Source organism: Bacillus rossius, chromosome 2 (genome assembly GCF_032445375.1).
Source record: "Bacillus rossius redtenbacheri isolate Brsri chromosome 2, Brsri_v3, whole genome shotgun sequence".
Classification (NCBI taxonomy): Eukaryota; Metazoa; Arthropoda; class Insecta; order Phasmatodea; family Bacillidae; genus Bacillus; species Bacillus rossius.
In genome coordinates, this window is record NC_086331.1 from 74,909,457 (window position 1) to 74,924,580 (window position 15,124).

The 15,124-nt window shown below is 37.1% G+C and overlaps 1 protein-coding gene across 1 annotated transcript in view; it reads right to left on the reverse strand.

The window, feature by feature from the left end:
* The window catches only part of LOC134528907 (protein sidekick-2-like), a 495,973-nt gene that overhangs the window by 60,217 nt on the left and 420,632 nt on the right, over positions 1-15,124 (reverse strand). Inside the window, exons 6-7 of the mRNA XM_063362572.1 lie at positions 3,995-4,109; positions 493-685 (exon numbers count right to left, since the gene is read on the reverse strand). Of these exons, the coding sequence (XP_063218642.1) occupies positions 493-685; positions 3,995-4,109 (308 nt within the window). The remainder of the gene's footprint in view (positions 1-492; positions 686-3,994; positions 4,110-15,124) is intronic.

Genomic DNA, 15,124 nt, shown 5'->3' on the forward strand with positions numbered 1-15,124 from the left:
GAAAGCCTCCTTCCTGGAACGCACTTTCTGGGATGGCGCACAGGTCTCTTGTCGAATTGTATTGGATTTCCTCTATGGTTTGGAAGCGACGTCCTTTCAACGTGGTTTTAAGTTTAAGATACAGATAAACGTCTGCCGAGGCTCGGTCCAGAGAATAGGGTGGGTGGAGCACAACGGGAGTGTTGCCAGATAGCTGCGGACAAGGAGAGACGCGTGAGCAGGTGCACTGTCATGATGCAACATCCAATTCTGGTTTTCTCATAACTAAGGCATACCTCAAACGCGCTTGGATTCCCTGGTAGACTTTCTTATTTACCATATGACCACTAAGGAAAAAAATCCTGATGAAAAATGCCTTTGCAGTCAAAAAACACAATCAACATCAGCTTGATCTTTGACCGACTCATGCGTGCCTTATTTGGACTAGGTGACCCTTTTCCCTTCCACTGAGACGACTGCACCTTCGTTTCAACTTCATAGCCATAAACCCACGTCTCGTCGCCTGTTGTGATGTTCTCAAGGAATTTTTCATTGGCATTGGTAGTGTCAGGCAGTTCCTGGCTGATTTCAATACGGGGTGGTTTATGATCGTCAGCCAACAAACGCGGCACGAACTCTTTCAACATGTTCATCATCTGTTGATGTGGAAGGTCGTCCAGGTCTGGGATCGTCACCGACCGACATTCTGCCGTGTTCAAAACGCTTAAACCACTCATAGCACTGAGTGCGTTTCATTCAGTTCTTCTCTTATGCTTGGCTAAGCAACTGAAATGTCTGTGTAAATGTTTTGACAAGTATGAAGCAAAATTTCACACTCACATTGTTATTCAATCTCTTTCATTGTCACTTTGGCACTAATCCGACGACCGACTTTTGCATGTGTTTACTTCAGCGGCTGTAACTCGCCAACCAACGGTCAAAGCGAAATGCGGCAAATAGCAGTTTGTGAATAAATCTGCCACTAGTTGCGCTCAGTAGCCGAAGCGCGGTTCCTCTGCCGGTTAGCGCGTTATTTCAAGAGCTCTATTTCATTTTGAACACACCTCGTGTACATATATATATATATAAACGTATATTCCGGGTAATGCTAGAAGAAGAAATAAACCTAGCTTTACCCAGATTAACTTAGCATTATCCAAGTTGGTTTGTGCTACATATATACATATAGAGCACTACCACCTCCTAGCTCTCAGTTGATTTTCAACCCTTAAAAATTATTGCTGCAATGCAGAGCCAAAGGTCGGTACATAATAGGATGCCAATCTACTTGATGTATTAAAATTTTATATAATTATAAGACTCTGTGTGTTTGGTTGATTATTTATTAATATTTGTTTAAGAAATATTTTGCTATAAAATGAAATTTTTATTACACCAGTGCTTAAAATCTGGGACTATAGTTTAAGGTTTTATTTATTTTAAGAAATCAGATTAAAAGTATATGATTTTAGGTAGCGTTATATTATTTATTTTATCAAACAGTAGTATTTTTCAAATATAAAACCATACGATTGAATATATTTTCCTACATACGTTTATACTAATTTTTATTTTATTACTAGCTGCCCGACCCGGCTTCGCACGGCTATACTAATGAAAAAAAATTAATCCACATCTTCCATTTACAGAAATGGTAAATAAAAAAAATTCAGTGAAAATTTATTACAATGCTGTATAATGTACCGGAGAGAAAATGAATAGCACCGATGGTTTCCCGGCTCGTGCACGCAACGTACAACTGATGTACCCGTACTTCGCTACGGCAGTCTACAGGCAGATCACTCTTGCGCCGCTCATTATACATGCCCCTCCTTGTGGGTACGCCACTGCCGCGCGATGCCCGTTGCCATGGAGACGCAGAAGGCATGAACAATGCAAAATCCTGTTCTCATGCAGACAAAGTACCCACTGTTGCCTAGTTTCAACCACCCATGGGATTTAATTTTTGGATAATGTCATCCTGCGTAACATAAGGAACATTACTGCGAAGTTTCAAGTCTGTAAAATATATACCTATACTTGAAAAAAAGGAAATTTTTTGGTATTTATAGTACCCGAAAAATTTCAACGGTGATGAGGACTGCACTAACAATGAAATAGTCGTTGCCATAGAGACGAATGAAGCATCATCAAAGCAACAGCCGTTGCCATGGTGATTTCCTACCAAAAACTGGAAATTTTGATATATTACGCCCCTGAAATTCCCCTTGGGATCGGATTTCCGCAGAATCCGTTCTTAGTGAGAGTCTACATCACAAAATGAGTAACTTTGCTAAATTTCAAGTCAATCGGGTGTATAGTTTTAGAGATCTCGTGATGAGTGAGTCAGTGAGTGGTATTTCGCTTAATAAACTTTTAGCGCCTGCGGCATTGTCAACACACACTACGTACGTGTACTGCATGTTGTATCTAACCCCCTCCAACGCATTTGATTCTAAATTGGACTTTTAGTAAGGATCCCTAATGTTATTGATAATCTAATATAGCTTATAGCCTTCCTCGATAAATGTACTATCCAACACTGAAAGAATGTTTCAAATCGGACCAGTGGTTCCTGAGATTAGCGCGTTCAAACAAACAAACAAACTCTTCAGCTTTATAATATAAGTATAGATTTTCTTCTTTTTGGTGCTAGTGTTAATCTCGGAGGCACAACTTTAAAAGAAATAAAATGTATTGTTTTAAAATATTTCAGAAGTTCAGAATTGTTTCAATTTTTTCTAAACTACAGGCAGCGTGTAATTAAAATAAACATTACAGAAATAGATATGGTGGTCACAAGCCTTACATGGCCAGCTGGGCAGGTCAATGGCTAGATCTGATCGAATAACGCCACTCAAATTATTAATTATAAACTTGTTTTCTATCGCTTTGTAACCGTTATAAACGAAGAAATTTTACTGACGAAACATTACATTACACAATATCGCCTGGTTTAACATAAAATTTAACTTATTAAGTATTTTAAATATTAGGTACATATTGGTGATAATTAAAAAAATTTTCTACGACTTTTAAGTGTATGCATGTTTACTTTTGGGTAAATCAAGTATGACGAATATTTTAAGTTTCGAGTTGCTGTTGGTGAACACAAAATGGACGGCGGATGCCTGACAAATGCCCAAGAAGCAACAGGGGATGACGAAGGTCAAGGCCAGTGAAAGACAAGGTTGTGTCATTGAGGCAGAAATGTCATATGGCCGTTCGAGTATTTCCGTAAAATGACGTATTTGCTAGACCTTTGTATGTTAATAAAGGAGACTAATTACATGGGAATTAAATGCAGTTATAGTTTGTATTGGAGGTAAATTGACTAAGACGCGATGTACTGGTAGTATTCAATAATAAACTTGTCAAACGATTACAACTGACAGATTACAGCACACATTTTGTACGATAGACTACCGAAAAAAATGATGCAATGGAATTATATGCAATTTAGATTGTATTATAATTCCATTAACGTATCTTACGTTTGATTATTTGAAAGAAAAAGGCGATACAATATACTTCAGAGAAAAATTTGAATATTTGTTCAAAATAATGTCTGTTTTGTTTTAACAAACTTGTAGGCAAGTTAACAAATATCAATTTAAATAATTATTCAGCACTGGTTAATGTATAATGCGACAGCGATCCAGAAAATTTCCAACCTTTTGCAAAACATTTTTATTAAAACATGATAATTTTCAAACAGGAGTGTTGTGGTACTGCCGACATCGCACGTTAAAATGAATAAAATGGTCACATGAAGCTAGAGAACGTGCAATGACAGCTCGACAGCGGCATGAGACGACCGGGTGCTCGTGGACCGTGGACGGTGGCGGAGGCAGCTAGGCGTGGCAACAACACAACGACAGCACGTGCTCCAGTTGACGAGAAGCTCGCGGCCAGCGACTCCCCCGCCACGTCACAACAACACACCACATGCCGCAGACGCAGGCCTACACTAAACACTGCGGGCATGCAACATGTAGTGTAGAAGCCATCTTACCGCCTTCATCTGTCATTACCAGGACAGTTGTGCTGGGACCAGGTCCTTCCGGGTTGAAAACCTGGAGAGACACCCGGTACTGGGTGTATGTCTCCAGATTCGTAATGGTGTGGCTCTGCGAATAAAATATTTCAACACTCGTTTGAAATCCACAGTCTTCCACCCAGCCATTCACTTGAAGGGTACAATCTCAGCTAGTCTATCGTCTCATTCCATTAATTCTCGTGGAGGTTTTTCTAGCTGCGTTTGGTAAATGGTAAACGTTTTCACTAACGTTCACGTGCTTTAAAAATAGTTTGATAACAAAAAATATTTTAAACAAATTTATTATTCAAAACACATCGGAAGCCAGACCACTTATGGTAGTCAGGAAAATGTTTATGTTATGGTGGGTTGCATGCCAGTAACTGGACAGTTTTATATTTCGCAGAGCATTAGTATAAATACTGAAGGAAAAATGAAAAAAAAAGATATATATGAGCGAGTCTTTCAGTACTCGTCGTCAGTGATGTGTAAACATCTAACCTCGGTAACGAGCGAATGTATGTGTTCTAGTGTTGTTCATGTTGCAAATAAATTTATAATACAACCATGGACATGAAAAATTTACATAGAATTCTTTAAAATAATGCCGAGCGTGGTAATTAATTTGATAAATAAAATATTAGCTCTTTAATTACCAAAATTTCTGGATGCGCATCACACACGTGATTTCAGCACCCGCCGCTAGAATACGCTGCCTGAATCGCAAACGTTGCTTGCCACCATCAAACGCAGATATCAGCCACGAATGAGATAAATGATTATTCTCCAAAACTAGTAATGGCAGGTATGTTTCCGATTAAATAACTGGTTATTTGAATGGTTAACGTCATCAGTTAATCGGCATGAAGGTCTGTTTTCAAACATTCACTATTACAGTTATAAAGAGCGACTAAAAATCATTACAGCCATGAATATTAAGGCGTGATTTTAATACTGGCATTGTGGTTTTCCTTATTTTCATTCAAAAGAAAATAATATTTTGTTACGTTTACAGATATAATTATACATAATTTGATCCCAGCTCCTCATTTATTTGCATAATTATGTCATACTTTATAATGCCTTAATAAATGACACATTTTACATAATTAAGCTCATATTCCGCTTAATTTTGACGGCTATAAAAAAACTTAAAACTCTTAAAACCAAACAGTTACGATATAATGAATAATTGCCCCTTCCTTATAACTGTAAAATAAATAACAATTGTTTAAAATGTGGATCGCGAGCAAAGAACAGTTTATGTCGACCGCGTGCACAGAACAGTATATGTTGAACGCGAGCACAGACATTTTTCCGTCAACTGCGAGCACAAAACTGTCTACGTCTATAGCGAGCAGAGAACTCTGGTATAAAAATGTACTTTAAAGATTTGCTTATATTTAAAGAATTTAAAAACTTCTTAATAACTTAAAGAATTAAAAAATGTCAACTACTAAAGAATTATTTTATAACCGAGAACTGTGTAAAAGGAAAACAAGGTAAAGAGAGATTCCTTCGGAAAATAATTGTTCCTGTTTGAGAATCGATTCTATCAATAGCAAGAACTGGTTATTCGCTAATGAAATGCACATTTCGTAATAATAAGCGGTGTAAGTAACAGTTTTTATTTGCTCGCTAGATAGGGCGATGTATGCTACTGTACAATTCAGAATTAGATTCACTTTATTCGATAACCGGTTATCAGAGACCCAGAAACGTAACGAAACGGTCATTGTTTCATAAGCGTTGTGTATACCGGCTATTGTAAATTCCGCTTATCTCTAATAGCAGCACGAAACAATTGGAAATTTAGACAATTAGGAACGCTCCAATAAAACCCCGGCTTTGACCTGATTTTCGACAAGTAATTTTATTAAAATTTTGCCAATCTTGTTAAAATTCATGAAACTCCGGCATTAGACCTGATTTTTCTTGTTAAAATTCACTAACAGTTAATGATATAAAGTTTCCGCACTAGTTAAAAGATATAAATCAATGGCATTACTAAAATGTCAACAAGAAACATTATAAACTACATTTCATGACACTTAATTTATGTTTGTTTATTTATTTTTGCTAACACGACTAAAATATTTCTGTAAAAACATCCTACAAACAAGCCTTTACCTTTTTGAAATGATTTAAAATTATTATTGTATGATGAATTTTAGTTTAAATGTTAATGAAAAATTCTCATTGACGAGATATTAACCATATCCCTGAAATTTACCCACTGTGCTATTACGCCAATTGGAAATTAGAGAACTTTATGTGATATAATGAATTTCATGCAAGTCTTTATGTATATTTAAAATTAAGATTACTTTTTACTTTGACTATACTTGTTTACTAAATATATTGCAGGAAGGTTTCAAAATCTTAAAGTTTCATTTGGCACACCAATACATTGCTATGTACCTTAATGTTTACGAAAGTGACTTACTACGTGTTTGCGTTCTACACGTAAGTCCACCATATTTGTGTCACATTTCCGTTCATAAACTTCCGTTTAATTTTTCACGTTATTACTCCTATAAATGTCGTATACCGATAGCTTCGATGTTTACACATAAAAACATTTCCTTTAATAATTATAACAGATTATTATTTCTCTAATATTTTTTTTGTTTAAAGCCTGCTTGGAACCCAAGTCCGAACAGCCTAAAAACGGCACTACGTGAAACATGAAAACATATTTTCAAGGAAGGTAGGATACATTCTGTAACGTACTATTAGTGACAAATGTGAAATAATCACTCAAACCTACCTAAAACAAACCAAGAAAAATGTTAATAGGTATAGTAAAATATATATTGTTTAAAAAAAATTATTTCAACCATTAAAGCTGATATAAAATACATTAAAAATCATTGTAATTAAGGGTCACCGAAAATACATAATGCTTATAAAGGCGTGCAAAATCAAGAAGTCAATAAGGTGATAACAAACAGTGATCAAACAGTGCTAGTGAACACAGCATAACAATTATGTTAAGGATTGAAGGAAAAAATATATAAATGTTAGTACTGATTCGGCCATTAAATTAAAACAAAAAACTAACAGCCACATAATGTGCTGACGATAAAAAATATATATTTTACAAACAATAAAAAAGTATCGTTAAGGAGCTAAACAAAAAATTATTGTGTTGAACAAGAAACATACTAAGACCATACTCATACGTACAAAATGCTAATGCGAACTGAATCCAAAGCACAACTGACGCGTAAATAAAAGAGTATACACGACGGTGATTTTACATTAATGGCACACAGACTATAGTTATAAGAATCCAATAACAATATACTTTTTACCATAGTGCACCCAGGTACACAGAAAACGGCAAATATACAAGTGCACAGGAATAGACCTAAAACCCTATACTTAAAATACACAATTTATACAGCCCCGTAAAATGTATGCACACTATTAACATACGCTACTACTAAAAGCTATATTAAACTGCAACAGAAGCTCAAATAAGGGGCAGAGAATAAATGCAATGCAAAAACAGGGACTAAGTGCCACAAATTCCACATTAAAAGGAACAAGGATAGATCCAAAATAGAAAAATACATTAAAGACGGCATTGGCACTGCTCGAGAGCTAAAAACGGCCGAACAGTACATAATTTAAATCATACACGAGACTGATGACGCGTCAGGTAAGAGACGGGCATCAGAAAACAGATAATTAATCTGCCATAAAAACCAAGTACGGCTCTCATATGGCTGAAAAAGTATAAAGAAACAAACTGCAAAAACCAGATAAAATAAATTTGTAAAACTAAATTGTAACCAATATTTACAAATAAATGCCAACGACTTGAATGTGAAGCAGACAAGGCAAAAAAATTCCACGTATGTACAAGAAGCACATTCACAAAATTACAAAAGTGCCAATACTCGACATAATACTGACTTTAGCAAGGCATATAATACGAAAGAGCCTTTTAGTAATTTGTTGAATAAATTTCATTTAGGCCTGTAACGATCCGCAGCCAAAATTTATACTTAAGATTTTTATTAATTTGCGAACATTTCTGTAATGAAACAAACGACCCTAATGCCAAAGCGAGCAGTCGAAGAAGAGGGCTGAAATAAGTAATACTGCATTAAGACTGAGGCCTCAGATGCAAAGCTATTTAAGTCTTAAGGAAGCTCTAGCTGTGCATGCGCGATAACATTAGAGAAAAAGGAAAACATCACTAACAATAAAAATAATAAGATTGCCAAGGAGAGGATGGTAAAGGGAAGGGAGGGAGATTGGCGTACGCCCGATTTCTTAAATAGCAGAAATCGCTACAAATTCCCCTCCCCCGAACACAAAACCGTCCATGCCCTGGAAACAGACAATGATTTAAAAAAGGGGGTGTTGTCTGTAAAGTCGGTTTACGGACGATAATTTTACGTGATAACGTCATAAGAAATCATTGATGAAAAATTGCATACTTTTTAATTTTCAAATATTTATTACAGTTTTTGCAAATTTAATTTAAATAATTTGTTTAAATATAATAACGAACAATTAGTTACATAAATAAACTGAAATAAAATATATGTCAATAAATTGTTAATTTGAAATGACGAAATTGGACTAATAAATAAATTTTTTTAAATTGCTGCTTTTAAAAAGTCCGCCTTAACCTGTTTGATATTATAGAAGATTTTCTCTCACGGTGGTTGGCCGGTTCTTGCACGCTCGGCTCAGGCGGAACGTGACAATGTGTCATGCTTTCTCGTGCGTGCAGCCGGCGTTCATCGATTTATAAGACGTTATCACGTCAAAAAAAAAACACAGTGCGTGAAATATCAATGAAAAATTTTTTAGTGCTGAAGAGTAGACTTCCCTCGCTCATACACGAGGTCTTTGGACGAAGATGATGATTTTGCACGAACAGTGGGGAGAGTCTCCGGTCAGAGTTCAGCCGACGAACATGTGAAAGCTCTGGCGCGAGGAAGACAAAAAAAAAAAACGCACCTGGGTGTGTGGCTACTCACTCTGCTCATGTGCAAGGCAGGCAGTAGGAATGCAGGGGCAAAGTTTTCAAAAATGGCAGGCGGCCGAGGAGTCACGTGTTTTTGTGTGCACCAAAGCTGGTGCAACCATTCCAGCAGCCGTTGAGCGTGCTAACAAGGGTTGTCAGATGGTGGTGGCAGGCAGTTTCCCAGGCTCTTAGAAACATTATGACAGGGGGAGGGCAAGCTCCCTACTGCAGTGCTTAACCAGGCAAGTTCGAACAATCGACTGCGCCGAACTGGAATCAGACAGGAGCTCTTCTCCCAGGCAAAGTGACGTTCACGAGGCGGCAACGATCAGGTTCGTACAAGGACTTCAGTCCAGAGGTAGAGGCGCCAGTCTCAAAAATGCATAGGAAATTAAAGATTTTGGCTAGCAGGGCAGGTCCAGCCCCGAAGTTGGTAACAGCGAATCCAAGACAGATAACAGAGGCAGGTCCGGCTAAAGGAGGAGTGAGCACGGTTTTCTCAGGCATGAAGTACTAGGCAGACTGCTGATCAGAGGTGTGTGCGAAGTAAATTATTTGGTAAAGAATGATGCAACACAAAACCGTGATGTCGTGGAGACCCCGACGAGATGTCTTCTGAGTTTCTGGTAGCAGGCATCGGGAAGGGTAAAGAATGGAAGCATATGAAGCTTTAAGCAAAGGGAACAAGCGTAAACTCCCAAAAATAAAGACAACAAAACTGAAAAATATCTAAAACAATACTTATTAAGGTTGGTAATGTGGGGTTTTGTATGTTTCCCCTCTAAAATTCACCCTCTAAAGGAGCTCTGTATTTAACTCCAACACCTAATAATTTTGAACAGGTTATAGAAGGGGACAACTGCTTTATACTCAGTTGTCAGCCAAAGAAGGTTAAGTGAAACCATGGCACATATTTAAATAGTTTACAAAGAAATCATGTGACTTCCTGGAAGCATTGTATTTATGGACCACAACATCACGAGCCTTTTTCAGATTACAGGTAACATCCCCCGGACTGAATCCAAGGAAGGCCCTCAAGCTATATACTTTAACGTCATTTATGTAGTTTAAGATTTACTTAACAGCACTAAAAACATTGTCTAGTACCCTTCTTAAATCCTGATAGCCAAAACTTATGCCCATAAGGATCCAATTGAATTGGAATTGTCCCCAAAGAGTAGAGAATGCAGTAAAATTGCGGGAGTCATAATGGAGGAGGCACTGATAGAAGCTATCAATCAGTTCCATTACTGAAAATATCTTAGTTTTTCTTAGTTGTTGCTGTGCACTCTATATGGTAAGGAGTGAAAACAACTTCACTACGAATCTCATAATTTATAATTTTACAAATGTATACCATCCTGAATTACAAGGAGTCATTTTTCAAAACTAAGAACATAGGGGTACTGTTCTCTTAAACTAAAGGGATCATTTTACTGGTCTTCAACAGCTTGTCAACTATTGCTCTCAAAATTTGAAGTTTAGGCGGAGATGCCTTAAAGTATTTCGCACATGTGGGAACCTTATTTTTCAGGTAAAACCTGTGCGGTAATATGTCACATTTACCAATGTTTTCGTGATAATATGTGGGAAATAACGGATAAGAATGGCCATAGCTTTAGCCCTGGCATTGAAGGTCAAATCAAAATCACATGTCATGACAATAGGCGCACTCGATTAGTGGGCCAGTAAGACTTTGATGGCAGGAGCAGAGCTAAAACATAGCTTATGAGCTCCAAAGTCCAATACACAGCTTGTATTCACCAAGATATCAAGGACTGAAATGAAGTATATCTGGGGAGCAACAGTACATCTCCAGTTACAGAAAAACCTAGTAATTTTATATGGAGAACTGCAGAAGTAGTGGAAAGCAATATTTCGCCATTAGCAACACATTTGATCACCTCGCGGACTGCTCAACACACCCTGGATCACAGTGGGAAATTTCTCAAAAAATACTGGAATATAAGTATTACTTATAAGTTATCTGGTGGCCCACGGGACAACTAAAGTGGGATACACACAGCCTAGAACATAGCCAGGAACAAAACTAACAAAAATTTGAAGGAGGGGCTTTGAGAAATTTCAGATTTTGACAGCCACTTATACTTCCAGTAGATACTGGTTTTCCAGACAGCAGTATTGGTAGTGACCTATCCTCTTACATCTTAAACATTTTTGTCTGGGAAATATCCACTCAAAAATTATGCCAGTGTTTCACTACATGCCCGAATGTGGAGCAGTTAGCGCACCTATGAAATGTGCCACACATATCCAGTACATTAACCTGTCCAGGACAGCTCATGGTCTCTCAAGGTATTATTATTTCTCTAAGAATTGTTTTTGTTTGAAACCTGCTTGGAACCCAAGTCCCAGCAGCATTCAAATGAGTTTAGACAAAACATAAAAAAATTATCATCATGAAAGGTGGAATCCTTTCGGTTATGGATTATGAGTGACTAGTGTAAGTTGATTACTAAAACATACCTAACACAGGCCAACAAAAACTATATATTAATAGGTAAGGTAAAATACCAAATTTAATTCAGCCATAAATGCTCTCGATATAAGCTAAATGATATATAATTGTGAAAAAGGGGAACCGAAAAAACAATGCCTACAAAAGCATGCAAACTCAAGCACTTTACAATATGACAAACCACGGTGATAAAACAGTACTAGTGAACAGAGCATAAAAATTTATTTTAAGGATTGAAGAAAAAATATATACACATTAGTAGTGAATCTACTGTTAAATAATATTACCAATAAACAACAGTACATAATGTGTGAAGTAAATACATAGAATATGCAGACAATAAAAACCTATCTTTAAAGAACTCAACAGTGAAATATCGTGGTGAACAAGGAACATACTCGCACATACTAATGCTAATGAGAGCTTAATCCTACGAAAATTGACACATTTATAAAAAAAACATATATATACTGGTAACTTCACATCATTGGCACACAAAATATAACTACCTGAATCCAATAACAATATACATATTACCATAGTGCAACCAGGTATAAATAAGATGGTTTGGGAATAGACAACAATCTAGCCGTAGAATACACAATTTATACAGCCCTACAAAACGCATGCACACTGTCAACATACACTCTACTACGAAACGTCATAGGCATTACACCGGAAGCTCAAATAAGGGGCAGAGAATAAAGGCACTGCAAAAATAGGAATTAGGGTGCCACAACTTGCACTTTACGATAAGTAAGGTTATTAAAAAAATAGCGAAATATATCATAGGCTGCCAGCGAAAATTCTAAAATATAAAAAGACTGCAGTGGTGAATATTCAAAACTAAAATCGACCAAACAGTGCCTACTTTAGGGCATTATTGAGACTCATGACGTGTTAGACAAGAGATGGGTTACTCTGCACACAAGAAAACTGGGCACCAGAAAACAGAAAACTTAGGTGTCATTAAAATCAAGTAAAATACTTATAGAGTTGCAAGACTAGATTGAAACAAACTGCAAAAACCAGATAAAATAAATTGGTAAACCTAGAGTGTAACTAATATTTACAACTAAATGCCTACTACTCTAACATGAAGCAACATACAGAAAACTACGAACGTGCCAATACTCAAAATACTACCAAGGCATATAATAACACAGAGCCTGAAACAGCGAATAATTGAATAAATTAAAAAAAAGGACGTTAACACCTCTGTAATAATCTGCAACCAAACGTTTTACACATAAGTTTTTTAAATATTTGCGGACATGTAGATTGTGGAACAAAAGTCCTTAATGCCAAAGCGAACAGTCAAAGTAGAAGTCTGAACTCAGTAAGATGGATGTAAGACTGAGTATTAAATGTAAGGCTATTTAATACATAAGGAAACACTGGCTGCACATGCGCGAAGACACGAGAAGAGTGGGAAAAATCACAAAAATAAGTGATGCCGCCTAGGAGAGTAGTAGTAGGGTAAGGAAGGGAGATTAGCATGCGTCCAATGTCTTGAATCGGTCGTGCTAGCCGACATCTCTCATTTCCTACACATCATTGAGGCTGGCACACTCCACCTTTGGACTGCTGCCTTTGCACGAACCTATGCGTTGCCGCCTCGCAAACATTGCTTTGCCTGGTTGAATCACTCCTGTTTGGTTCTGGTTCGGCGCAATCGATTGTAAGAGCTGACTTGTTATGCACTGTGGTAGGGCACTAGCCATTGGCCTGTACTGACGTTCCTGAGTGCCTGGGTAGCTGTCTGCTACCGCCGCCTGACGCACCTTGACAGAATGCTCATCGGCTGCCAGAATGGTTGCGCTAGCCTCGGTGTACCCAGGGACCCGCCTGCCATCATTGAAGACTTCGCCCCTTTGTTTCTACCACCTGCTGTGCAAGTGAGCAGAGTGAGTAGCCGCATACCCAGGGGCGAAATTTTTTCGTCGTCCTCGCTCCAGACCTTTCACCTGTTCGTCGGCTGAACTATGACCTGAAACTCTCCCCGCTGTTCGTGCGGAGTCATCGTCTTCGTCCAACGACCTCGCGTAAGAGCGGGGTAAGCCTATTATTCAATGCTGAAGACTTGTCTGATTGATATTTCATGTACTGTCTTTTTTTGTATCTCATCTATTCTCCCACTCTGAAAATTTATGACTGTCAGCGATAAGTACCTTTCCAGGACATGGGCTGTTTTATGTGAGGGGATTTTTAGTAATTTCTGTTATTCAAGTCTTTGGGTGCATGCCAAACACCTTTACTTCTCCTCCTCCACCAATCCTTGGCAACATCACGTATTTTCAAAGTGACTTTTCAACCATTTCTGAAGTCGTCGTGCATGCGCAGGCAGTGTTTCCACATGTCTTAAATGGCCGTGCACCTGAGACCTCAGACTTACTTTGGTCGTACTTATTTCAACCTTCTACTTCAATTGCTCGCTTTGGTATTAAGGACGTATGTTGTATGACCGACATGTACGCAAATAAAAAAAACCATAAGTGTAAATATTTGGCTGCGGATAGGTACAGGGGTGTTAGCGCCCTAAATGAAATTTATTCAACAATTAGCTATATCAGGCTTTTTCTAATTATATGCCTTATTAAGTCAGTAGTATGTCGAGTATTGGCACTTTCGTAGTTAAGTGAATATGATTCTTGAATTTTGCAGTATATTACCTTGTCCGATTAACGTTCGAGTCGTTGGCGTTTGATTGTAAATATTGGTACAATTTAGGTTTACCAAATAATTTGATCTGTTTTTTTTTTCAGTTTTTTCCGTCCAGTGTTACAACCATTTGAGTATTCTACTTAGTTTTTCATGGCACTTTAGTTTTCTGTTGTCTGGTGCCCAGTTTTCTTGTGTGCATAGTAACCCATCTCTTGTCTAACACGTGATGAGTCTCATTTATGCCTTAAATTATGCAAAGTTTGGTCGATTTTATTTTCCGAGAATCTCCACTGTGGTCTTTAATATATTTTTAATTTTTTGATAATTTCCTGTCTTATTTTAATAAGCAATTTATGGCACCTTATTCCCTGTTTTTGCTATGCGTTTATTCTTTGTTCTATATTTAAGCTTTTTGTAATGCCTATAGCTTTCTGTTGTTATGTATGTTAAGAGTGTGCATACAATATGTGGAGTTTTTCAAAGGTTTTGGTTTATTCCCATGCACATATGTTTGCCACATTCTATCTATATTAATTATGTACGTTTCTCATTGCACAATGATTAAATGTATGTTGTTTTAAATATTTATATTCTGTGTGCCATTGATATGAAGCCTACACATGCCTTTATTTACGCCTCATTTATGCGTTAGATTTTAATGTTGAGCTCCTGGGTGATATGTTTTTATTGTCTGTATAGTATATTTTTCTTCAGAACAAAATATACTGTTAGTTTTTGGTCTTATTTTTGAATGGCAAAACATTACGAATATTCATATATTTTAAAATTCTTAACATAATTATTTATGCTGTGTTCTCTTGAACTGGTCGTTCACTGTTTGTTGTCATCTTGTGACTGCTTGATTTTGCACGCATTTTAAAGCATTTTTTTCGGCAATCCTCGTTTGCAATGAAATGTCACTTGGCTTATATCAACAAGTGCATTAATGGTTGAAATAAATTTGGTAAATCAA